This window comes from Phalaenopsis equestris, unplaced genomic scaffold, assembly GCF_001263595.1.
Source record: "Phalaenopsis equestris unplaced genomic scaffold, ASM126359v1 Scaffold000002, whole genome shotgun sequence".
NCBI lineage: Eukaryota > Viridiplantae > Streptophyta > Magnoliopsida > Asparagales > Orchidaceae > Phalaenopsis > Phalaenopsis equestris.
Window position 1 is genome coordinate 35,378,909 of NW_018164444.1, and position 27,864 is coordinate 35,406,772.

Sequence of the window (27,864 nt, forward strand, 5' to 3'; positions counted from 1 at the left end):
ACCCAAAGACTTCAATTTTTTTCTATTAAAATTAAAAATATTATCTTTATATTGAATTTACAATAAATTAAAAAAAATATTGCCCACATAAGAAAAATGACGACTTTAGGCTCCCTAAAGAAGCTCAGTCTAGAAAATATTTAAAAAGTTCTGGTTATCAATTATATATCTATTTTATTTTGTATATATATATATATATATATGCTTGCATGTATAATTGTATGTATATCAAATCAAAAGAATCAAAAGAAAGCTTGTCAATAATCCATGAAGACCTATAACATGGGATATGATGGATTGTTTGACACAATTTGAGATACCAAATATGGTAAAATTATTAGAAATTAAAATATTATCTTTAATGAATCGATATTATGAAAAGAATAGTTAAATATTATCATAAGAAATGCCTCTAACTTCATAGCATGTTGAATTGGTGGATATTATTATCTCAAGATAAAAAAAAATAAAAAATAAAAACCTCATTTTCTGTGGCAATGCTATCAGCCAAGAGCCATCAATCATAACAGCTGAATATAAGAAAATCACCAAAACCAGTAGGGAGATTGTATTGCTCAATTGCTTTCTAAAAGAATAAAATTTTTGCTCATAAAAAAATACATACAAGTAGATACCATAAAAGAATTAAGATTTTGTAACATCTTAGCTAACATTTATGAATGATGAAGCTCATAAATATAGCAATTCACTGTAAAGTGCAAAATAGTGGATCACTTCAACAGCATGAAGCTCATAAATGGAGGCTACTATGAAGTGCAAAATAGAGGTTTCCATAACATGAGAAGAAAAAAGGATTATCATAAAATTCTACATAAATGCTACCGCAAAAGTCTACAATAAAGATTATAAATGCCTTCAATATTGGTTGAATCTTAATATTAGAAGGAAGTTTTACCCTAATTGAGCTCATATAATCCTCTCTTGTAAAGCATCTCACTTTAAGCAAATAAAAAGACAAAAGAAAGAAGAGAGGAAGAAGTTCTTACTATAAAAAAAAATAAAAGAGAGTAAAATGTATCATCCACACCTATTATCCATGTTAACACAAATAGAATGATATCTTTGTTCTTATTTATATGAATTGCAGTCTCTATGTACTTTATTTTTAAAGTTTGGTGAATATTTGATCTCAATGTAGTCTTGGACATAAGTGAATCATACCTATGTAAATGTATGTCCTGTACTTGAGATTTGGGGTCATTAGTATCTCATTTTCATTTAATATTTTTAAATTTTTTTTGCTCAAAATTCTATCACAATCCTGAATGGATGAATTTCATAAATTTACTCTTTATTTTAAGACGGATCATATATATTTAAATATTAATTTGATTGATAAAAAATTAAATTTCAAACCTTTTTCTTTTCATCGTATTTGACAATTTCTATGAATAAAACTACAGAAAATGCACCAATCAGTACTCAACAATTCAGTGCATGACAATATTTTCCACACAAATACAAAAATTACAGAAATCTAAAAGGGGTAAGACAAAAAATGCCTAAATAGAAAGCTACTCTGCACTAAATACATAATTTATCATTAAAAATTAATGCACAATCAGGCAACAAGTGAATAACAAAATCAACAGAAGAAACATACGGTTCTAGTTCTGGGAAGATCACGTTCCTCTATCCCTCTAACAAAAGCAGAAAGAGCAAGCTGCTCGGAAGCATGTGTCATGAAAATTGACAGCACTATACCTCCCGCAATCATCAAACCCAACCTGTAGAAATATAAAACGGAAAAAAAAAATGAGATTATGCAATCAACGGATACTGTTTTCAATCAGATGTTCCCATGAAGAAATTAGTTAGGATGAATCTTAAAATCTTAATATTTAATTTTGTTATGAGTGTGATATATGAGAAACTAATATTACATGCATCTCAAAGAAGATGCAGGAAATTTGAGATCCATCCTGATCAAAATTTTAACAAGGAAATAACCATATTTAGACTCAATTTTGTTGGCCAAACAAACAAATTTTCCACCCATTGGTTTAAGAGCAATGCCAAACCTGCAATAGGTACTGTGGTATGTATGTATATGCCCATAATTTTATGAGAATTATGATATTTATGTACATGCTCATAATTTTATTCTTGGTTTAAATAGGCGTTCCAATCTCTGCACGTCTCCTCATGATAGGGACCTGAGTGATATGGTCGAAAATAAATGCAACATTACTCAACCCTTTGTGATGATCATCATCATCATTTGCCACATATCAATAATGGTTGAAAATAAAAAGGGATAAACTTACGAGTTAACATGAAAAGAATTTGCCCGGAATAAATTATGAAAAATATGTATAATATCTCAAGCGGTACCTAGAGATCAAATGTAAAATGAGAATTCATCTGGTTATGATTCAACTAATGTAATGACGAAAATTATGTACAATAGTTATTGCTCTTAAAATTCTTTTAACATAAAACTTTTTAAATTTATCATTCCTACTTTGATCATATACATATAACTCAACATTATTATTTTTGTCATTTAATTTGGCTATCAAGAACTTACCACCCAATGGCCGAATGATTACAAGATACTTGACAAAATTATAATACTATAAATTTATCTTAAATGTCCATAATTTTCTTTTCTTACATAGAAATTAACACATATTTACCTTAATCGATAGACCTTGCCTTCAAAAGTTATTTCATCATCTTTGTCCTCAATCTTCGATAAAATAATGCTTCTTTGTAGTAAATTATAGCAAGTCATTAAGTTGTTTAGTTGTTTAATGGAAATCTATGACTCCGACTCTACAAGCTTTATTGTGATTGATTTATAAGCCTTATTGAAGCCAGTCTGTATTATTCTAAGTATATCATAATGTCAATTTTTACTAGATTAGGATATTTATCGATATTTAGATATTTTAGAAGGGATTTGTAACTATAAATAAGGGCAATTACGGCATATGCAGAGAACTTCTATTTGACACACTTACTTTAATTCAATAAATTTTGATTGAACGAAATTATTTTTTAGCCTTTCAAAACTCTAAAAAAAAGTTGTCCCTTTGCATAAAAAGGAGAGTTGGATCTTCAATATATAATTAGTTGTCCTCTTTTGTTTATTATATAATTTTAGTAATTGATTTGTTGATGAGATTTAAGTATAGTCAAAACTCACGCACCTTGAATATTTGAATTGCATTGTGAATTCCAATCAAATATAAATTTTATGTTATGATCACAATATTCTATAGTGATCTATTAGATTATTAAATTACCATTTATGTAAATTTCGTAAAGATCAGTAAACCAAATTAAAAATTTGTGAATCAGGAACTTATCCTTATATGGTTGATTTTGTGCATCTCATCCATAATTTACAATAAAAAAATAGAGTTTAAGATTTCATCATATTGCTAATTAGAAGTAGGGCATAATAATTGGATCAATCAATAAAATAATTAAATAATTAATTCAAATGAAATAAGGTACGCTATGATTCTAAACAACTACAACGTGGCTATTATGAGACTTGGAAATATGCTCCAATGTTCAATACAAGACATAATGATAAAGAAATTTCATACTAGGAAGATAATTCGTTAGTTACCCTTGAAAGATGCCACCGGTTGGGAGTGTGTTACAAAGAAATTAATGGAATATCTTAATCATTTTGGGCAAATGCTTTTGCTAACTCTACATAAATTTAAATGAAATATAATATTAAAAAATAACATTTATTATTCAATGAATATAAGAATCATTTACAAAATCAATATAAGAATTATGAAGCCTGATATGTTCTCAGCAATTTTTTTTATTTGGCATGAATCTCAGAACATTTTCGAACAAGAAACATTCAAATTCAAATTAAAATTCATCCAGAATTTTGATTTCAACAAACTTATAGTCAAACTAATCGACTCGACAATACACACAATATTTTTGGTGTATCTAAAATTTATGCAAGTTTTCATTCCTGTAGCTAAATATTCTTTGCATTCAGACTATTATTTTATCATTATTTGTTTCATAGAAGTCTTGGGTGGAAATTAAAATTGAAGCATATTATAATTCATCAAAAAAATACTACACGAAACTTTATATGGAACATTATATGTTAAGGAATATTATGACTACTCTACTGTAGGTCTATTGCGCCATTGATTAATATTTCTAAGAAAAATCTTTAACACCACTTTATTAAACATGTGCCAACAAAAGAATGGTTAAATCTAATATTATAAAAAAACAAGAATTAATGAATATTCTTTTGCTGATGAATTAAATGCAAAAAATCATTTGCAAATGTAATACGATTCTACATCTAATTTCATTGAGTTTAAATATGCATCTATGTTAGAGTTGTTCATGAACTGACCAATATTCAAACAAGAGATCATATTTTAAATTGACTGGAGATAGAAATGAAATCCATTCTTGGATGTGAATATTGTCAAATCATGTCTACCATAGTCAACTAAGCAAGCTGAAACAAAATTTCATTGAGACACTATCTGTTAATATTAACCCTAAAATATCAATTCTACTACCTTTACTTAAATATTTTTTTTATTTGAAGAATTTTATGATTATAAAAAGGGACACCTAAAAAAAGAAAAAAGAGGTTTTTATTTGGCATTCTACTTTAACTCACTAAATATCTATATCTATAGAATAATTTCTAGCCTTGTAAGACTTTTGGAGAAAAGATTTCCTTTTATCAATATGAGGTTAGGTAATTTTATTTGATCAGTACTTATCTATCATGTATTTTTTTCTAATTTAGTAATTGGATTGCTTGTGGGATTGATTATCATCAAAGTTCATGCAACTTCATTTTCTTTAAGGACTAAAATATTTATGTGCAATTTTTGTTAGATTAATATTAGATTACTGCTTATGCGATTTTTTTTTTCTTGGATTTTCATTTAGGTGAATGATTAACTGTTTAAAATAAAAAATAAATTGCTAATTTGCTAAGGCTCGAGTGATGTTTGTGCATTTCAACCTAAAATTGCATTAGAAAACCTCAGACACTAAGAGTTGAGCATCAAGGTCTCATTTTGGAATAATACCATTTAAGAAAGCACACACAAAATCGCAAATTTTGAATATCATGCGTAAGAAATACACAAACTTGTACACTTATGTTAATCCATAATTTAATCTTATTGTAATCGGAAACTCTTTAGCAATGTGATGACTGCTAATATTATATATGGTACACTTAATGAATATTTGCAGACAAGGCACGTGTTGGCTTGAAATGGAACATTGATTGAAAATAATTTTTGTTGTTGACAGATAGTTAAGTTGATTTTATGCCAGTACATACACAGATAATTTTGATGACAAGGCAATGAATGATGAAGAACATATAAAATAAGTTATATCTCTACTGCCTGTCTCTCTTTGATTCTCTCCCTCCCTCACACTCCCCCCTCTGAATATTTGCAGACATCTAATTTCATTGAGTTTAAATATGCATCTATGTTAGAGTTGTTCATGAACTGACCAATATTCAAACAAGAGATCATATTTTAAATTGACTGGAGATAGAAATGAAATCCATTCTTGGATGTGAATATTGTCAAATCATGTCTACCATAGTCAACTAAGAAAGCTGAAACAAAATTTCATTGAGACACTATATGTTAATATTAACCCTAAAATATCAATTCTACTGCCTTTACTTAAATATTTTTTTTTATTTGAAGAATTTTATGATTATAAAAAGGGACACCTAAAAAAAGAAAAAAGAGGCTTTTATTTGGCATTCTACTTTAACTCACTAAATATCTATATCTATAGAATAATTTCTAGCCTTGTAAAACTTTTGGAGAAAAGATTTCCTTTTATCAAAGGTAGTTTTATTTGATCAGTACTTATCTATCATGCATTTTTTTCTAATTTAGTAATTGGATTGCTTGTGGGATTGATTATCATCAAAGTTCATGCAAGTTCATTTTCTTTAAGGACTAAAATATTTATGTGCAATTTTTGTTAGATTAATATTAGATTACTGCTTATGCGATTTTTTTTGTTTCTTGGATTTTAATTTAGGTGAATGATTAACTGTTTAAAATAAAAAATAAATTGCTAATTTGCTAAGGCTCGAGTGATGTTGTGCGAATATAAGTCTTGAATTCTAAATAAATTGCAGGATTAAACATTAAACAACATTACTTCAAAGACATAAAGCCGAACATTATGATAGTTGGGACATCCCCGGGGTTTCTCCTGGATCTGTGATGTCTCCTATTATTCATTCATTTGAATTTCTTAAGATAATTGTTCATATTATGAGTCATTCCCATTTGATTTTCTCATGTCCAATCGTGGAAACATTGCCCCCCCAACACACACACACACACAGAGTTGGTCAAATTTGTTTTATTTGAATATAATTTTGTCATTTAACTTTAATATAAGAGGTATATAGTTTTGATTCTGAAATTATTGTGTTTTAATTTTTGAAAAATGAGACCAAATAGTTCTCATTCGTTCAATAGTCTATATAACTGTATCCGATACCCTGAATATTACACTTTCCCGAAAAGATAAGTGTATACCTCGACGATGGACCTAATCATACAAACTAAGAGATTGTGACATCCGTTTGGTCTGAAAATCTTTTATAAATGACCGACGAGTTCTCCTATCTAATACAAATATTAAATAGGGTTTATTTACATGGGTACCAAGTTTCTTATAGCGGCATACCCCTATAGTTAATTACATCCCAAATGACTGGCGTCACTTGAGAAAACTCTCGATAATGATCAGAGAAACTGATCTTCAAAAATTCAAGGTTTAAGTTTTCATTGTAGGACGTGAAAATGCAAGTGAGAGTGACTCAAGTGGGAACAGTTATTTTCAAGAGTTGAAAGAAGGAAACGATAGGGGTCGTCAGAGATCTTGAGAGGAATCCTCAATGACTTCCCAAACTATCATACTGTGTGGTTGAGTTTTAGAGACGATGTTATTTAAGTGATTAATCCTGCCAATTTTATTATTTGGGATTTACATTTGCATAATATTCGATTATGCAAATAACTCGCAGAGATAGGAAGGTTTACGTCGTACCGGAAGACAACCTCAAAACTTACGGTGAGTTAAGACTTAAGTTGTGTAACATAGTTGCATAGTAGCCCAAATAGGGTGTGAGGATTTACGTCGCGCTGGACGAACTATCTCAAAATCCTATGAGTTATTATTTAGATTAAGAAGAGAGATTGTCGAAGAAGATGCTCTTGTTGCTTGATCCAAACTTCTCTTCGTGCTGCCCACGAATTTGGCTCTGATCCTCCTGCTGTAGTAGTAGCTCCAAGGTTTAAGGGTTTGAGCTTTGACCAGATATGTTTCAATATTTCGGGTTTTTTTTGTTGTTGTTTTGGTTTTCCATATAAAGTAAATAAGTGTAGGTAAGAAAATACTGTGAAGTAAATAAAAAAAACTGCAGTGCATAAAATAAAATACGTACCTGAGCTTTTGTTGCTTCTGCATGATTAGTTTATAAAGTATAATATAATTTGTATGAAATTTAAATAAATTGCATAAAAAGAAAAAAAACAGGAATTATAGTGTAAAGACAACGAAACGAGTCGTAACACAAACATGCAAAGTAAAACCCGTTGTCACGTATGGAAGACTAACACTAGGTATAAGACATCGGTAAATGTGGAAGCTCAGAGCTGGACTGTGTGTTTCATGACTTTGAACAAGAGCTACCAACCTGACAATCTACGGAGGACAGTCCTTAACCTCGATCGAAATGACTAACCATGAACCTTTATAAATTTTCATAAAAATGTTTTTGATTTTCATGCAAACGTTGTTTAAGTTTTTATGGAGAGTTCTTTGAACAAGCAAAAGAGATTTTGTTTTAGTTTTGTAAATATTTTGTAAACTAGAGTAATCCACAGGCAAGTCACTCTAATTGAGCTAGGACTACTGACAACTTAGCGTCGAAGGCAACAATCTCATCAAAAGTCGGCGAATAGTATCATCGGCCCTTCCCTCTCCCTTATTAAAGGTCCTTGAGGTAGGTGTTGACCTCATTTTGAGGTCATAACTCTTTTTCTTAAGATCCTAAGATTTAGCTCTAGGAGTTCATATTGACTATCTTAGAAAACTAGAATTGAGACCCACCCTTTTTAAAAATTCCAGCCACTTCCTATTTTCCTGTGATGTCTAGAATTTATAGTATCAAAACAATTGTCTTATGGACGAGCGATTAAGGGCTATTGTGTAGAGACTCAAGGAAAAATTCTCAATAGGATTTCAAGTCCTAGGAAAACCTCTTCATGTCTTTATCGCCACATACACACAAAATGCACAAAATTCACTGAATTGCACAAGATCGAACTTAAATTCAACCTAAAAGATGGGTGAAAATGCGAACTTCTTCGGATGACCCCCGATGACAAAACGGACCACGCCAGCGCGTCCGGAACGTCAAAATTACCTAAAAATGACATTTAATTTTCTACAAACTGACGCACGAATAAAAATACATAAATGAATTGATTTTTTTCTGTAATATTAAATATTTTATATTTATATTACTATTTATAATAATATTAATATCCCTAAACCCTATTTTACCTTAAAAAAAACGACGCTCACGCCTCTCTCGTTCGCGAGACCTGCGGCTTCTTCCCAATCGCGGCTCAGTCAAAGATTGGCTCGTCCCTCGTACCCTAGCTTCCGCGATCGGCCGCACGCGAGGACGCCCGAGCGAAGCCCTAGCTTCCGCGAGCTCCCCATCGCTCTACTCTTCCTCTTCTGCGTGACCCGCTCGACCGAACAGCTCTCCAACTGCGAAGTTCCACCTGGCCGACTTTTCCTCTGCCCTAGGCTGCATTTCCTCTTGCCTTAAATCCTTCTCATCCTCTCCCTTTACCTGATTTGTGACTAGGGAGGCTGGTAGGTGGTTGGGTGGATGCTCCTCTCCTTTCTTTGCTATAAAAACCCCACCTTGGGGAGGTCTAGGGTTGGCCGAAATTTCTTTAGAAGAAAAGGTGCTGCCATTTTTTTTTTTTCTGGTTGGTTTATCCTGTGTGTATGCTTGAAATAATTCTGAAATTTTAGTTTCTTTTGAAAAAAAAAGTCTGAAAGAGAACATAAAGAGAGGGCTTTGAGAGAGGAAGGCTTTTGGAGAAATTTGACACTTTCTTTCTTTCTTTTTCACTGTTGGGAAGGCTACCTCCTTCTGCTTTGCTGTTTGAGAGGAGTTCTTCTTCCTCTCTGTTGTTCGAAACCCTTGCGGCTTTCTGTTGTTCGACACCCTTACGGCTGGAGCTAGAAACCGTGGGGGCTATTTGCGTGAGGCTCTCAGGAAGGATTTCTTTGGGAAGTGCTTCCTTCTTTCTTTTTTTTAGTGTTTTACTACACTAAAGAGGTACAGAGGTATTCTTTTCTCCTTTATTTTGCACCATTTAGGATAGCAAGAACAAAAAAATGATATTTCTTTCCTCTCTTTTAAAAACATGAGAAAGTAAAAAATGGAGGCTTATTTTGAAGTTTAAGCATGAATATTTGCTTAGGTTGGTGAGAAATAAAGCATATACCTTTATTTTTCTTTTGTTTGAAACATATGAAGGCATTGGTAGAGCGGTTTCTAAATGCATTTTATTCCTTATAAATTTCTATGGAAAGCATGTGTGGGTTATCTTTACTCTTTACTTGAGACACTTGAAAGCATGACTAGGATGGTCTTGGAATGCATTTTACTCTTTTAGAAATACATATGGAAAAGCATATTTGGGGGCTGCCTCTATTACCTTCGTTGCTTGAAATGTTTGGAAGTATGAAATGCATGTTGGAATGAAATTATTAAGGCTCTTATTATTAATATCTATGCTTGGCAAAAGAACGTGGGAAAAATGTTTTGTTTAGTCCTTTATGTGCCACGGTTTTAGCCTGTTTTGGGGGCTGTACAAAGGTTGGAAAAGCTGCTTTGATTTACGCCTTTATAAATCAATGTTTTAGTTCTTTATGTGCCACGGTTTTAGCCTGTTTTTGCCTCTACCCATGAGTTTCTTTGGGGCTGTTTTGGGATTGTTTTGGTGGTTGTTTTTGTCTCTACCCGTGAGCTTAAATGTATGGTTGGCCTATTTACAAAATATGAAAGTCATGGTTGGCCTATTTGCAAAAATCTGAAAGTTTCGACGCTTCACTTTTACAAACATCCGAAAGTTTCTATGTTCTATTTGGAAAGTTTGGAGAGGTATGGTGCTCCCAAGTGAGTGCATGTGAAAAGAAATTCTTTTATATATATATATATATGTGTGTGTGTGTGTGTGTGTGTGTGTGTGTGTGTGTAGTGCCTCCCATGTGCTTTTGTTCCATTTCTTCAATCACACGAGTGATAGTTTCTTTTTCTTGTGGCAAATGTGAAAAAATTTTGGAAGAGGCTTGCACCACTTTTGGTTTGATTCATCTGCCATTTTGGAAGCGTTAAGACATCTCATTTCTCTTTTAGGAAAATTTAAATCAGTAATGGTTTTGAGTTTTTGAAGTTTGAAAGCCTTTGGAGTTTGAAAATTTAAATTGTTTCATTAGGGTCGTCTTTTAAATGCTAAATCGGAAGCCTTAAAATATCACTTTCACGTCGCTTTAAGAGTTATATTCCCTTTGTTTTGAAAACTTTAAATACTCTTTTCGAGTTTGGTTTACTTGATGTTTTTGGCACTAATCCGGACTGTTGTTGTTGTCTTGTCTTAACAATATGTTTGGGCCACATTTTTAAAGTTTTATTCGCCACATTTTGAAGCTTTATTTGTGAAGGTTTAAATTACATTTTGAGGTTTTCAAACCTCTGATTGAGATTGATTCAATCATTTTTTTTAACGAGTTTAAACGCCTTTAGGCCGATGCACTTACGATTTCGCTCCAGGTTTTACTGATTTGACTTTGTTTTAAAAAGTGGATCGGTCTCTTTTTTTTGTTTGTTTTTTCTTTAGTGATAAAGTTAAAAATGAGAATTTCAGATTTAATTATTTTCGGAAATAATTCATAATCTTAAAGAAAAATATGAAGAAAAAAGAAAGGGAGAAGAAATTAAAAATGAAATTTGGTCTGTTGAGATGATAGAAACCTAAAGAGGAGATAGGATAACAAACCATTCATCATTCATTCCTTTTGCATAAGAAAGATGAAATTGTAAATGGAAGAATAGTTGAGATTTGAAGAAATTAAGAGTTTAAATGACGACTAGGAGCATGGATTGAAAGATCAGTAGACTTGCATTTAGGTCCCTTAAGCTTTGAATAAACTTAAACTCAATTGCTTTAACTAGTATTGAAGCACATTTCACAACTTTTTTGCCAAAATTATAGGTTTACCCCTAGGTCGTATGAGTCTGATAGCGAGCTAAGCTTGATCTAAAGATGTTCGAGAATTAGTTAAAAGACACCTAATTGAAGATAGACGCTTTAGAATACTTCAGACTCAAACTAAAGTGTAGGCTTCCTAGGTCTTAGGAGCACACCCTGAGAGAGAGTTCATCCTAATTTTCAAATGAACCTAAAAAGCCAGACATCTAACCATAGTTCATAAGTTAATTAGGACACTAGACACGAGGGTGCACTAAGTTGTGATTCATGACTAATTTAATTAAATCAAATAATGAAATTCTTGTCTTAACTTGACAAAAAATGAAACCCAATGTTATGGGATTTGAGCTTGAATCTTACACTCAGATCCTCCTGGCAATCAGGGACATTCCCAATATCACATATAAATCTCATATTCTTGGTCTTTTATATGTGATATTGTGTTTTGTTTTGTTTTTTGTCTTTTTTCCTACGATTTGTTGATTTTCTCAAGTTTTTCATGTTTTGTTTTCTCTGTTTACACATCACATACTAGCTAAGCTTAAAGGAGCAACAATCCTCTCAAATATATAGGTTTAATTTACATTACAGCATTTTATTTCAAAGCATGTTATATTATTCTCCTAGCCTGTTATACTGTTTTCCTAGCATGTAATATTGTTTTCCTGGCATGTATATTGTTCTACTAGCCTGTCATACTATTCTCCAAGCATGTAATATTATTTTTTTCTTCTTTTATATCACATGTTCTATTTGTTTTGATACACACTATACCTTAGTATAGGAAAACCTAGTGGTTATATATAGGATTAACAACAAACCTTGAGGTGCTACAACAAATAGTTTGGAGCGAACATCGTGGGTAGCATGACGAGGAGCAACTTCAATATGGATCTATAACATCAAAACATATTCACATCAACTATCACTCTCTTTAGTTTAAATAACAACCCCTAAGATTTCGAGGTAGTTTGTCTAGTGCAACGTAAACCCTCATATATCACTTTTAGGCTTTTGCACAACTCTGGTTATGCAATTATAAGTCCTAACACTTTAAGATTCCGATGTTACCGTACGGTACGGTATAAATTCTCTTATTTTTTTAGGATATTTGCACGATCAGATATCGTGCGAATATAAGTCTTGAATTCTAAATAAATTGCAGGATTAAACATTAAACAACATCACTTCAAAGACATAAAACCGAACATTATGATAGTTGGGACATCCCCGGGGTTTCTCCTGGATCTGTGATGTCTCCTATTATTCATTCATTTGAATTTCTTAAGATAATTGTTCATATTTTGAGTCATTCTCATTTGATTTTCTCATGTCCAATCGTGGAAACATAAACTTTAAAATCTGAAAAGTAAAACCACTTATCATAATCGAGAGTTTTATTAAGTAACCACGGTCATTTAAGATGTAATTAATTATAGGGGTTTGTCTCTATAGGGAACTTGAAACCCAAATAAAATAAAATCTATCTAATCTTTATATTAGATAGGGGAACTTGTTGGCCTTATATAAAATATTTTGCAGACCAAATGGATGTCACAAATTCTTTAGTTTAGGTGATTGAGTCTACTGTAGGTGATATGTTTATTCTTCGGGATAAGTGTATTACTTGTGGTATCTTGTTTAGTCGCCTAAACTATTCAAAATGTGAGACTTGTTTGGTCTCACCTATTTTTAAATCAAAATGTTACTTTAAAAAATTATATTCATATCAAAACTATTTTCATATTTTTCCTATATTTTTCAAGATCAAAATTAAAACGGCCGACAGTAGAAGATACTATTCTAAATTCCGCTTTTAGCACACAACACTTTTATCATCGCTCTCGCCACCTAGACCCTATACTTATTCTAGTCTGGTGATTCATATGTGGCATTAACAAATGTCCCCTGATCCATATGTGGCATTAACAAATATCCCCAATTATCAGAAGGATTTGAGTGTAATATTCAAGCTCAAATCCCGGTGCATCAGATATCACCGTAGGTTAAGTCATTACAGAAATTTCACTGGTTGATTTAATTAAAGAAGTCATAAATCACATCTTGGTGTATCCTCATGTTTAGTGTTTTAATCAATATTTGAATTAATGTCAAATGTCTAGTTTCGTCATTCATTCAAAAATTAGGTAGATGAACTCTCACCTAAGATGTGCTTATAAGATTTAAGAAGCCTACACTTTAACTTGAGCTTGAAGTGATTTAAGGTGTTTTACCTTCAATTAAATATTTTTCAACTAATTATCAAATATCTTTTAAATGTTTTCCAAATAATTAAACAAAAAATTCTCATTTTTGACTTAACCATTAGACAAACGAAGCTAAACAAAACAAAAGAAAGGAGAAGACCGACCCACTTCAAAAAAATAAAAGCAAAAGGGGGAAAAACCCGATGCAGTGTTAAAAATACCCAAAACAGTGTCCAAGCTGCTTCAAAACCAGCCCACAAAACACTCCAAAACAACCCTTAAATTCACCTCAAAACAGTAAAAATATGGGGGCAAAAGAAAACATCTATGGTTCTTTCATAAAACCCGCTCCTATGAATTTCAAGCTTGCATAAATTTCAAGTTTGTGCATAGCTAACTCACATAAGCTTTAGATTTGCATAAAACCAAGGTTTCCAGGAATTTCAAAAAAACTTGGGCGTGAGATATGCGAACATATAGGAATTGAGCGTTATGCATGCAAATGCCAAAATGAAAACTATCAAAGTTTGTGTGTAGAAAATAATTTCTTAAAAGGGGGATGATGAATCACCGCATCCCTCAAAAGTCTAAAGCCAATTTAAAACATTGTAAACGGATCAGCTCAAGACTCAAATTCAAGAAAAAAAAAAGAAAAAAAAAGAGGCAGCATCAATTGCTTGGTGATTGTTATCGGAAAATCTGTGAAACATTACCTCTTTCAAGTTAAGTATGAGAAAGCTAATAGTTAACAATAAAATCCTATAACCAAAACTTTCGAAATAGATGGGTCAATCACTGCCAAGGATAACGCCAATAATTGCTACCGATAATGCCGAAAACTGAATAGAATCGAGCACATGAAAACTCAATTATGCAAGGTACCAAGTGGGTGGCAAACGGCAGTGCATGTAAGTTTCCAAATCAGATAAGGTCTTACCCATTGCATTTGACAACACACACCACAAAATAGATTAGGGCAACAACCCAAGCAGCAAAGCATCTACTAATTACATTTGGCAACCCACTTTAACAGAAACAGCAAACTGCTTCGCATTTGCATGTATAGCACCCTCAATAAGGGCCACTAAGTTTATGTACTGACGGCTTCATAATGAGGTAAAACACCAAAGCTATGATGCAGTAAATACAATCGTCCAACCTGACAACCTAGATCAACAGCAAGAGTGCATGTCTGTGGAGAGGATTTGAGGGGTTTGAAGCAACCATTTAAGAGCTCCTTTGCAAACGTGATTTGAGCATCACTAAATAAAACTCCATGAAAATCGATGCTCAGCAAGACAATAAACATCAATCTTGATTTCTGTTAATGAAATAATGAGATAAAGAAGGTCTAACAGATGTAGACCGAGAAATAATAGGAAAAAAAAAAAGAAAAGAAATTTCAATTCATTCGGTCTCTTCATCCACCCGTACTCTCTTTTTTTTACTAATCAAAAATAATTTATCAAGAAGTTTCGTCAGAAGAAATGAAGTAAGCGATCCGGGTCTCGCATTGAATTCGATTTTGGAGAGTTTTGAAAAAAAGATCATTCATGTTTAAGAAATATAAATGAAAGCAAACATCATTCGCATCTTTAACAACCGTATGACTTCCCTCGAATCCCATCCATCTGGAGGAATTCGAATCCCACCACAGTCAAGAACAACATCCCACAGGAAAACCTCACAAATCCATCGCAGAAATACACCATCCAATTTCATTCAGATCAAGGAACCCCTCAGAGAGAACAAAAATGACAGTTAGGATTTGCATACCAGATAGAGTAAATCCTTAACCTTGGAAAAAGGGGCTTCAACTGTGTGAGGAAGTTGAGCGAACGAAAAGGGTCGAAATAGTTGTTGCTGGCTCGAGTGCTAGTCAGCGAGGGAGGGTTCGCTTAGCGTGCGTGAGAGGGCGAGCAGAGAGAGGGGGAGGCAAAGCAAGGGCTTCGGTGCAGGGAAGAGGCGAGAGAGTTTCGATGCAGCGAGGACGAGTAGAGCAAGGGCTTCGGTGCAGGGAGGAGGTGAGCGAGATTGCTTCTGTGTAAGCAAGAGGAGGCGGGATTGAGCGAGAGAGGGCTTTGGTGCAGCGAAGAGGTGAGCGGGCGAGGGAGGGTTCTCTTAGCATTCGTGAGAGGGAGAGCAGAGAGAGGGGGAGGCAAAGCAAGGGCTTCGGTGCAGGGAAGAGGCGAGAGAGTTTCGATGCAGCGAGGACGAGTAGAGCAAGGGCTTCGGTGCAGGGAGGAGGTGAGCGAGATTGCTTCTGTGTAAGCAAGAGGAGGCGGGATTGAGCGAGAGAGGGCTTTGGTGCAGCGAAGAGGTGAGCGGGCGAAGAAGAACAGGGGTTTTTGTGCCGAGGAGAGGAGGCGAGCAGGGGGAGCAGAATGCCAGGAAGGTGAAGCCCGTCGAATTATGTAGTTGTAATATTCAAACTAGACGTTACGCGAGAGTAGACGGGGAATTAAATAGATTCCCTTCATGCAGCCGGTTTGATTAGACAAATTTTTAATGCCTGATTTCATTAGTTAAGGTGAAATTAAATAATTTATTATTTGAAATTTGAAATTCGAATTTTGAAATTAAGAAGCGGGTTACCGACCCGACCTGGTACAATTGGGCCGTGTTCAGTCTGAATCGAGCCCGGGCTGAGCCTAAACACGCACCCCTTAATTAAATATTCATGTGCATCAATTTTCATGATGTTTGCGAGTGTGCGAAACCATAGTAATATAGGTTTCCTTTTTAGCTAAATTTGACGTCTCGAACGCGTTTGTGTGGTCTGTTTCGTCATCCGGGGTCATCCAGACAAGTTCAATGACGGTCAGACCAAAAAAGGTGACAACTTTGGTTTTCTTCGAATTTCAAGTTCGTGACGTATCATTTTGAAAATTAATTTTAGTTTAATTGTCGGTGCAATGTGTGTAAGTGTCGATGACGTCAATTGCTAGGTTTACGCGCGTGGTGTATGTAAATGTATATGTGTGAAAGTCGAAACGGGTATTCCTAAGGCCTCCTGATCCTATAGGAACTCATTTTCAGGTTTTCCACATGCTGATTCAGCATTCGCCTGACACAGAAGAAGAAAATCCTAATCTTTAAATTTATTAAAAAAAACAACCAAGATTGCCAAATTTCAAATGTGTGACAACTAAACATATAATATAAGAACCTGAAGGCATGGCCTATAATAACAGATCAAGAGAATGAATAAGGGACATGCGAACAAAAACTTGATCAACATTCTCTCAGTAGGATTTGTTCCACCTCCAGTTCCAGGAAGCGATTCCTTCAGTTGCACCCTAACATTCTGCAGCGTGAATTCATAAAAAATAGTGGCAATTATCTCACTATGATCAGCTGAGTCATTTTGATTCCACCGCATAAGAAAAGAATTTTGCATTGAAGAATGACTCAAACTAGTCAAAAAAAGGGGACAAGAACATATAAGAAAAAATTGTAATGATAAGATAAAATAATAAAGGGACATTTACATACATACCGACTAATTCCTTAGTAGTTACATATCTAACACCTAATATACCCCCTAAATCTTTCATTTTACATCAAAAATACTACCATTTGACTTTTAAAAAGTGAAACACACCTTTTCATGCATAGGTAAGGTGGTATCTATGTAAAAATTTAAGTTTAAAGTGTTGAATATGTAAATACATAAGAATTGAGTGTATGCATGTAAATCTTCCAATATCCAATAATCAGCAATAATAAAGATAAAGCACCTGCCACACTTCCACTGGCTTCACAAGCCATGCTGCCCACCAGTCCCACGGCTTAATTGGCCCAAGTGTGTAGTGGATAACTTTAAGTTCTTTCTCATCAACCATCCACTGCACATTCATAAATCAAAAAAGATTTTTCAAAGTGCCAAATAAGGGATATGCCTGACCCTTATTAACCCAAAGAAGGTAATAGCAGCACAACAGAATCAGATTTAAGAGGTCAAATGAAACAACCATCCTGGAAGCAGAGTTTATGGGAGTAAATCGAATAAAGCTGCAGAACAATAATACACAAATGTAAAAAATAATAATAAAATAATATGTAAGATATTAGTCCTTTGGACTTGCTAAATCTGCAATTAATTTTAGAAAAGGCTGCTTAAAGTTACAAAGTATGCAAATTGAGGTTTACATACATTAAAAGGCTAATCAGATGGAAGAGATAATGATTCAAGAAAAGACAATAAATTCAAAAACATGCAATAAAAGAATTGGTCATCTCCCATTAGTATGAAATAGCATGTTTACATGAGGAAAGAGTAAAAAAAAAAGAACACAATAGCTCTCTCGGCCTAAATATAATTCCAACAAAAAGGGCAAAGTGGAACGAAAAAACTGAATCGATATTGTTGATGACTGGAACCCTTTGGTAAACCAAGGTTCTACCATACAAGTTCTAATTGGAGTGAGCGCCAATTTAGTTAGTAGAGAAATTGAAATTTGAGGCCCAATTTCCGGGGATCAAATACTGTCAGCATCAATTTGTGCTTCGATACTTAACTTCTCAAGTTTCAACGATAATAGTTCTAAGCTTTATGCACTAGAAAAATTAAAAGGAGATTTCTAGAATGCTTTTTTATGGTATTATTCTTAGCTTAAAAAAATCCTTTTTTAAAGTATAGAAAAAAGTCATGAAAACACGGTCAATTTGAAAATGAAATGAAAAGGAAAATAAACTCTGGTTCTTAAAAGATAATACAGAACATTTGAAGTGATAAAGGTTGATTCATATGACTTTAATTTGGTGTAGGCCTCCTATTTTTTCTCTTAACAATGCTAAACCAATTATTTTCCAAACACCAAATTTGAGCTATGGTGCATCCTTTGATTCATATCACTTTAAATTATTTCCCCGCATTTTCTTTTAGGACTGATAAACCAACAACTTACTTAACATGTTCAGTTTGACGTAAGGAAAGTTATATAGACAATGTAGGACAAATATAAAATGTGGAAACATAGAATTCTAAAGTCAATACCTTTACATTTATAAATTTACATTTAGTTTTTATTCTAACTATCATGGGCAATAATATTATTTGCCTAGTTAAGATAAATTTAAGTACTTCCTATTAACTTGTAGGATCGTTGATTATAGTAAGAGTTCCAAGGGTCAATGTTCAACAAAAAATCAAGATTACCATGATAGATTAATTATATGGATAACAAGTAAACCAAAACTATAACTTTAATTAATCAAGACCCTGGTTGGCTTGATCAAAAGCTGGCAACCAAAAAATTTGGGCCTTCATTTCTAACGTTGGATCAATCAACCTTTTGCTTCAAGCCCAAAACTTAATGTAAGCTGAAGGCCCTAATTAATGTAGTTGGGGGTAAAACATTGCATCCCTAAGATTAGGCTTAATTTTCTAATCAATTGAAGAGCTTCAGTTGACAGAAATAAGCCCTTAACTATAGGAGCTAGACCCAAATTGGCAAGGGCAATAATTGAATAAACTTAACATAGTTAGATTAAACAAGTTAAATTTATAATTAATAATAGTTATGAAATCAAATCTAAACTCAATTACTATAATAAGAATTCCAATTAATGCACATAATTAATCATGTGACTTTTGGTTATTAATTAAGCATTATGGGGTGGTTTTTTTTAACCTAAATTATTTTAAAGAAGCTTTCATAAAGAAATGATAGAAAGCCATAAAGCTTAAATGGATTACATCCTATACATTATCTTCATCGAACGATAGTTGAACTTGGTGTCATGCATCGCCCTCAAAACAAGGTTCAACACAACACCTTCGATTTTTCTCTAAATATCTATTTGTCTTGTCAGCTGAAGTTATAAAAAAACATGAAAAAGACAGTATCAAGAAAGCATACCTACTAATCATGATCACGCACTACTCGTACACATCGCGAAAAGACAGAAAAACAAAATCGTCAAATAAGTCATCGATCCTAAAGACCGCCATTACATCGTTAATCCTTGGTTTGGTTTGAGATTTACCCTCCCCAAATATTTAGTTTAAATGCATAGAGTGATTGCATCTTTTGTCGAAAGCTACAAAAAATCAAAAACTCACTTGCAACTCTCAAATTGATGTTGGATGAATATCATTATAGTTGCTTCATAGTTCAAAGTTTGTCTTCATTTTTTGAGCCACACACAAAAAAGATTAAAAATAATAAAAAAAAAGATACAAATTTCTATAAAAAGACTCGAATGATGCCATTGAAGATATCACATAGTGAACTACAGAAAAATTTGTCAATCTTTAGTTCAACAAAATTTCACATAGTGAACTACAGAAAAATTTGTCAATCTTTGGTTCAACAAAGAATACCTCGCACATCAATGTTTGGTCATATTGGGTTTGAAGCCACCCCTTTGTCATTAACATTTAATATAGCATTGAGTTTCTCCTCCGTTTATAATTGGTCCCATCACATAAAGCAATTTCTTTTCTATTAGCAATTATGTATAATTGAAACCCCAATAGTGACTCTTGGATTGTTGCCAGATGCCTGTTATCATATTGGCTTGATGATTCTATGTTTTTGGTGTGAAAAAGAGTTCAAAGTTATTATAATTCGCCTAACCATTGCCAATTAAGAGCATATTGTAAGCATTTCTCATAACTTGTGCATTCAACAAATGGAGGAAGTGATTCGCTCTAGTCTCACTTAATAAAACTAGCTATAAATCTATCAATGCATGTCCCGTTATTTCAAGCCTCTTGTTTGGCATATCAATGAAAAAATAAAAGTAATAATAATTAGATTTGCTTTCGATAATAATAAGTCACGTCTCTTGTTTGACCAGATCTGAAAAGACTCAAAATAAAAGTTAGCGGTGGAGAGAGAAAAAACAAACATCTAATTACAAAATGAACACTTGCTGACATTCTAGAATTATAAAGAAAATAATGCATATGACTATAAGTTGCAAGGTAACCCCTTGAGGAAAATTCATCATTACAAATACAAATAAATACTAGGAAGGATAGAGTAATTAAACCTAACATGATAATGCCCTTTGCTAAATTTAAATTAAACAAATCAAAACTGCATATTAACTAACAAAATAAATAATGTCAAAAAAAAAAAAATTGATAAATTCTACTTATGAGGAGAAAAGCCAGAGATTGGTAAGATCTATTCTACTCGCATGTCGAGAAGAAATCAAAGAAAGAGACAAAAGCTTGAGAGATGTTGTAATGTTTGTGTGTGGAGGATAAATCGATGAGAGAGATGAGAAAGTAAAACATTTTTTATGCAGTGTTTGCATATGGAGGAGAAATTGAACATGAGAAGAGCAGGTTGAGGAACTTTCGTCTTCGCTAACTTTTTTTATGCAATGTTTCTAAATTGATAGTGATGATCTTTGTACTCATATGAAGGTAGAGACAAAAATGATCCCACATTCTAAAAATAACATCAATATCTAGTTTGATTGATGACATAAAACGGGTTCTAGCAATTTTATGTAATTCCATTCCTTTATTCTTTTAGAAACACCTGCTTTCAATCTGAAGTTTATGACATAATACTTCGATGTCAAGGTTCCTTTTTGCACAGTAATACCAGGAACTCTATTTCTCTTACCAAAAGAGTGGAGGGTGGACGTCTCACTTCATCCTTATAATCTAAAGAACTAGTCACTACTGGAGTGATGCAAAGGAAAATCAAACAAGAATTACATATCTAAAATGTTTTCCATAACTTGCATCACAAAAAATAATAATTTGTATAATGGTATTTCATGTACAACGGAATAATTTATTACAATATAAAGATAGCATGAAAAGATTCTTCTAAACTTAATCGCATTTTCAAAACTGCCCCCATTACCTTATTGGCAAGCATGTAAAGTCCAACATCAGCATTATAAAGAGTAGACAATCGCTCCATCTCAGGAGCTGGTCTACTCTTCCTCAAATCATCAGGTAAATTTGGCTCAAAGAGGTGGGCATTAGCAAAATCACCATAGAAAGAATTAAGAAAACCCTGATCACCTGCATGGAATTCAAAAGTTAGAAGAATGATAAGAATAAAGATAGAAAAGAAAAACAGAGTTAAATGTAATTAAGCTTTTAAGTTTCTCAGCATTCCATGTACAAAATCAATTCGATTCACAACTCATGAGCTTGAAATAAAATCCAGGTACATAAAGCCTTAAGCAGTGCAAATAATCAGAATAAGAACAAGATAAATAGTTGAAATGTTATGGTTATTTTTAAAACTTTTGACTTCTACAAAACCTCCAGAGAACATCTAAGCATGAAATTATAGAGTTTAGGAGTTCAGTAATAATGATAGTAAATGTGGCATCGTCAAGATATTAGCTTCTTTGAAATTTCCTTGTTATTAGTTCAGAGAATAAGATAAAAATAGCAAATTAAAAAAAATTAAACGACTCAGAATACACAATAAGTCAGAGAAAAAGAGACCTCCTGTATAAGAAGGCAAAGAATTCACTTTGCTCATCATATCTTTGAAAAGAGAATCTGATGGCTCTACAACCATTACTCCAGAATTCAACCTCTCAGAATGCTTCAAGTTTGCACAAAATCCCCTACACTGGAAAAGATCATCTATGTTCTTGACAACAATTGTATCCGCATCAAGATAAACAACTGAAAGAAACGAAGGTAGTTTCAGTAGCTCAAAAAGCTTAGAAGTCCAGCCAAATAAATAAAAATAACTGCAAATTATTGTAAGAAATTGTCATATTATGTTAAAATCAATTACCTTTCTTATACGTGGTCATATTAAAAATTTTCAATTTGGTGTAAACTCCCCAGAACCTTTTAGGCCTGACTTGATTTGGATTTGTCAGAAGGCTAATAAGTTCCACTTTCCAGCCATCAACCTAAAAGACTTAACAGCATAACTATTTAATATTTAAATTACACATAAGTTCTTCATTTTTCTAGCATTTACTCTGTATGGGAAATCATCTCAATTGTCTGAAAAGAAAAAAATCAGCATGAGATTAAAATTGCTTGTTATGACCATATAAAACAAATTTATGAGAACAACTAGTAACAAGTGGGTGGTACATTTTGTTGCTGAAGTTTACAGTCAATATTCAAATCAAACAAAAATTAATCCGCTTTCTAAAGCAAATAGATAAAAGTTAAAGTAAGAAAAAACTGTCATTAATGGCATTTATGCACAAAGAATGTTGATTGTGTTTCGATTAAAGTTTTGTATGTCAAACTTTTATTGTGATAAGTTGCTTATGGGGAATGCCCAATTCAAAAATTAATTCATTTTAAGTACTTTTGGCATTAGCTTAATGGCTATCAACCAACATCACCCCGATGTTTATCCTACAAAGAAAGAATCTATGACAATATTTGTTTTTGTCTAAATTCGAATATGTGGACGCATGTGTGTATGTCCAGTGTGCATACACATGCATACATAAAAAAGTTTATCGTGTAGTGTAATTGCAATGAATTATGTCTGCACATTTTAAAAAAATTATGGTATTCCCCAAGCTTGAAATACATTGTATCTATATCCACATAATATATTAATGTCGATACTCCACTCGCATGAAGTATCTAGCATCATGCTTGGTACCCATGGTCTTATTCTACATATGATGCAACAAAATCATAGAGACACAGAATGAACTAAACAATATACAAATAAAAAAGTTGAGTTCTTGTCATGATAGTTTATAAAGAGCAAATTTGACCAACCAAAGAAATAATGGTATAGGGGCAAAGGGGAGGTATCTAGGCATTATAAATTGACTAGTAGGTTCATGAAAATAATGGAACTAGGGATTCAGACAAGCTAAGCTTGAGCAATTTCAAGTCTTGTTTGACTTAACTAGTTAAGAAAGCAAGCTAAAATTTACTTCTTGTATAGATGTGATTAAGCTGCCCAACCTTAGCCGGACTCTCCACCCAGGATCGTAGGTACATGAAACAGATAGTGTCGCCCCGGGGGGTGGGGAGGTTGAAGCTATGAACATCTTTCTATCCCGATGAAACCTCATTCAATACCACTCCGAAGAGTAATTAGGAAAGATATACAAACCCATTCCTCTGAGAATAAGTGAAGCTCCCTAAAAGAAAGGGTTAACTCGCCGTACAACGGTTTAGAATTTTTTCATTTTTTCTTTCACTTTTGCATTAAGTGTTTTTGAGGAAAGATGGTCTTGCTTTAGTGCGTGTTGTATGACTTTTGCTCGTATAGTGTTCCGTCCTAACAAAGCAGTCTGGCTCTGGTCACCTCTGCCCATTTGAGAAGAAAAGTGTGGGTGACTGTACACCATCTGAGACACAGACGAGTCAGCATAGATATATCTTGGGTAATCTAAAATGAAGTGTCTCGTGCAATGGAAAGTCTGAATAGATAAGATTTCGGTCAATCGGCTGTTCAGAGTTTGTAAAAAACTCTTTGTCCAAGCTAGTGTGTGTGTGTGTGTCTATCTATATATATCTCTCTCTCTAATATATATATATATATAAACAGTTTAATTTTTTTAACAATTAAATCAGGGTTGTACTTAACTTGCCTTAATTAAATGAATGAGTGTTGAAATGAGCTAATAAACAAGCTCAAAATATGAAAAATACTTGGTTTATTATATGGTCACATAATTCTATTAAACTAACGGTATGTTTGGGGTAGCTGCAGCTGTAGCTGTTTGAAGAAGCGGTTGTTTGAAGAAACAGCTCTGAAGCTACTGAAAAAAAAACTAATATTCAAAAAACTACAGTGTCTATTTAAATTTTTTTTTTAAAAAGTCTGACTGCAACTTTCTAGCGGCCACAGCAGGTAAGTAGGTAACCAGGTCTGATGAGAAAGCGCAACATTTAGAAAACGCAGACAAAATTTAATTTTGTCAAACAAGAAAAACTGTGGTGTGACACCACACCGTCTCCCTAAACGCACCCTAAATGAATAAGTGAAGCGGTTGTTCGAAGAAACAGCTCTGAAGCTACTGAAAAAAAAAAAAAATAATATTCAAAAAACTACAATGTTTATTAATTTTTTTTTTTTAAAAAGTCTGACTGCAACTTTCTAGCAGCCACAACAGGTAAGTAGGTAACCAGGTAACCAGGTCTGATGAGAAAGCGCAACTTTTAGAAAACACAGACATAATTTAATTTTGTCAAACAAGAAAAACTGTGGTGTAACACCACATCGTCTCCCTAAACGCACCCTAAATGAATAAGCAAATAAATAAATCTAGAACCATCATCTAATTAGTGGACACCAATTTTAAAAAGCAACAATTAAACAAGATAATTGATAAGTTACAAATAAACATTCTTGCAATCATGCAATATAAACAAACAACAAAAAAATCAATCATTAAAATAGAGATATAAAAAGTGATTTCATTACATCAATGTATAGATTCACTGATATAAAAATATATATTTTTTGAAATAAATTAGAATACTAAAAAATAACCATAAATCTTATCAGGATAAAAAACATTTAATGGAAACATGTCTACACCATCTCTACGGTTGTAGAATTTAAAGTCCTTACCAATCCCAAACTCCTCCAGGCCTCTTCCCCTTAAAAGCTAAGATGATGTGCTCATAAAAACCTTGTTAACATGTCAACCACACGAGGTCAGAGAATGAGAATAATAAAAGATTTGCTCATTTCCTATGAGTTATGATAACAGATGACCCTTGCTCAAACAAGTGGATGATTAGGGTGGCATAAAACAACAAAACTCAGAAGCATGGAACGAGAGATGAAATTGTATAAATAATGGAAAAAATTAATAAATTACCATTGTATAATAAATAAATATAATATATTATTATTAAATAATTGTTTTAAATTAATTATATTTAACTAGATTTTAATTAAATACTATGCAAGCTATCATCGAACTTAGTCTTAAATATTTAACAGGTTACTTGTTAGCAAAAAAGCTTATTCATGAATAAAAACAAATAAATTAGAATGTATTCAAGCTTAGTTCATTTAACTATCAAAATTTTGAATGAAGTTCAAATTTTTTCAACTACTAAATTAAACGAGTATTAATCGAACTGAGTTAAGTTGTTTATTGAGTGCGTTGATTAAATTACAGCTTTGGTTGTTTGTGTTCGACTTGCTAACTTATCAAGCCAAATACAAATTGCTCGCAAACATAAATCCTACTTAAAAGACATATATAAATTATAGAATACACATGCTTCGATGCGTGTGTACATATATCTATACATATATTAATGCATGATATGAATATTTGCAATCTATATAAATACATGTATACAGACATATAAATATCAATGCGTGCATAGTTGTATACATTTTTATGTAGTTTTTTTATACACATAATTATCAAGTTGAACCTGATAAAAAAAAGCATTTTTCGTGTTTAGCTCTTTAATTATGAGCTTAGAATAACTAGTAAACTAATTATTGAAATTGAACTGAACACAGAAAGCTTTTTTGACAGCCCTAAATAGAACAAAAAATCCTAACGGATCAACAAAAATGACAACAAGCGGAATTTTGAATGCCATATCTTATGGTAAGATCGCCAGGATAAGCGATTCTTATGCCAACTTCTTTTACATTCACCTATCTGTGGAAGCATGAAATCTATTTGCCTGCTTCATTTATTGCTCACATGAACAGGAAGAAAAAGATGAGCCGAATTAGTACTCGAACTCCATTATAAATCCCCCCACTCCGACATGTAAAATCACAAGTCCTTTTTTTCACCGGAAACATTATGGATCCAAATTTGATTGCTTAACAAACAGTAGATATATCATCGCCAGGTCATATAAGTACATACAAACAATAACATAAGCGAAAAAAACTACAGAATAAGGTGAAAAAAACTTCCGATTACATCTCATATGATCCTACTAAAAAGGAATCAGCAGATAAAACAGAATCAAACCTGAAGCAGCTTCTTAGCATAATCGGAGACACCATCGGATGCCAGAACCACCATATCCTTGGACGATCCAGTATCACGAATCGACTTCCCAAGCACCCTAACTCCCAGAACGAACTCATCTCCATATAGTAAGGTCACATATGCCTCCTCGCTTCTTGCGGAACTCTTGCCTACGCTAGTCAACGCCAATAACACTACCAGTAACCCAAATATCGATCGGAAATATCCCATTAAACTGGAATTAAAAGAATTCGGCAAAATCAGAGAGCTCGCTTCAGTGCCGCCTTCCTCCTGAAATTAAGAACAAGAGAGAGCTAGGGTGTCGCAACTTTACTATGCAGAAGCCGCCGATCCCTGTACAGCTCTCCCTCTACCTCTCTCTATTCTTTCGCCCATTTGAGGCTCTTTGAAGTTCTGCTTGGACCGAACTTCTCTTCTGGTCGTCTCCTCGCCGCCGAATGTCCCATTTGCAATTTTTTTTTTTCACGAGGTATAATATTTTTTTTTCTGCCATAATTATAATAAAATTTTTTATATAACAAATATCTAAAATAATTAATATAATATTTTAACTATTTAAATTTTAAATATAACACTTTAAGCTCTAATGAACCATTTAGCATTGCTTTTGGGTGATTAAAATGTTATATTTAAGGTTTTGCTACATTAAATGTTATATTTAAATTTTGAGTGGTTAAAATATTATATTAAATATTTAGGATGATTGATACGTAAAAATATCTTAATTTTTGATAGCTCAACATAATAAAATATTAAGTTATGGTTAATATTAATTAAAATCATATATTTATAATAACTTATAGATAATAAATTAACAAAAAAAACTCATAAATATTGTAATTTCAATTGTAGAGCACCTACTTAGTGCCACTTAATGGATCTCAACGTAAAGTGAGAGTATTTCACTATTTGGTGCAGGTAAGTAACTGTTATTTATTATAAGATAAATACATCATTCATTGTTACAGCTTTATTATTAATATTTATATTAAGTTCTGAGCTACTTGTATGTTTGCTAGGTTTATTCTTCAAACTCTAATAGTATATTTACATTAGATTTTATTCCTTATTCATAATAAAATTCTTGAATAATTAGTTTTGTTTTATTGCTGCATGGATTTTTTTAATTATTTCTCTTATTTATAGTGGTTATTATTTTCGTGCTATATTGATATGTTAAACTTAAATACTGCTACAAATTTATAAATTTATATAAATACTTGTGAACATGTTGTAGTTATACTTTTGTGATTTGATTGGACTATTTAATGTATGCACAATATTATTGTTACGTGCTGAAAGATTCACATTGGTAGAGTGATAATTTAATATTTCAACACTGTACAATGATTCAATACACATATAATTTGAAAGTAGCATAAGGAGATACCGCGATTAATTTCAAAAAG

The 27,864-nt window shown here is 32.7% G+C and overlaps 1 protein-coding gene across 1 annotated transcript; it reads right to left on the bottom strand.

The window, feature by feature from the left end:
* Positions 1-1,438: 1,438 nt before the first annotated feature.
* On the bottom strand, positions 1,439-26,915 carry LOC110017945 (inositol phosphorylceramide glucuronosyltransferase 1). Its single transcript, XM_020715120.1, has 8 exons — positions 26,435-26,915; positions 22,279-22,399; positions 21,978-22,163; positions 21,379-21,542; positions 17,284-17,391; positions 16,713-16,850; positions 16,592-16,610; positions 1,439-1,800 (listed from the first exon to the last, which is right to left on the bottom strand). Exons 1-8 carry the CDS (start codon positions 26,663-26,665, stop codon positions 1,607-1,609), a joined length of 1,161 nt encoding a protein of 386 aa, XP_020570779.1. The 5' UTR covers positions 26,666-26,915; the 3' UTR covers positions 1,439-1,606.
* Between the last annotated feature and the right edge of the window lie 949 nt (positions 26,916-27,864).

What these genes read in the sequence shown, in the direction of transcription:
- LOC110017945 (XM_020715120.1), bottom strand. Translation starts at nt 26,665, where the DNA reads ATGGGATATTTCCGATCGATATTTGGGTTACTGGTAGTGTTATTGGCG. An exon ending in ATGCTAAGAAGCTGCTTCAG is followed by an intron (nt 22,400 to 26,434) that starts GTTTGATTCTGT and finishes TAAGTCTTTTAG; the next exon opens with GTTGATGGCTGGAAAGTGGA. An exon ending in TATGACCACGTATAAGAAAG is followed by an intron (nt 22,164 to 22,278) that starts GTAATTGATTTT and finishes CGTTTCTTTCAG; the next exon opens with TTGTTTATCTTGATGCGGAT.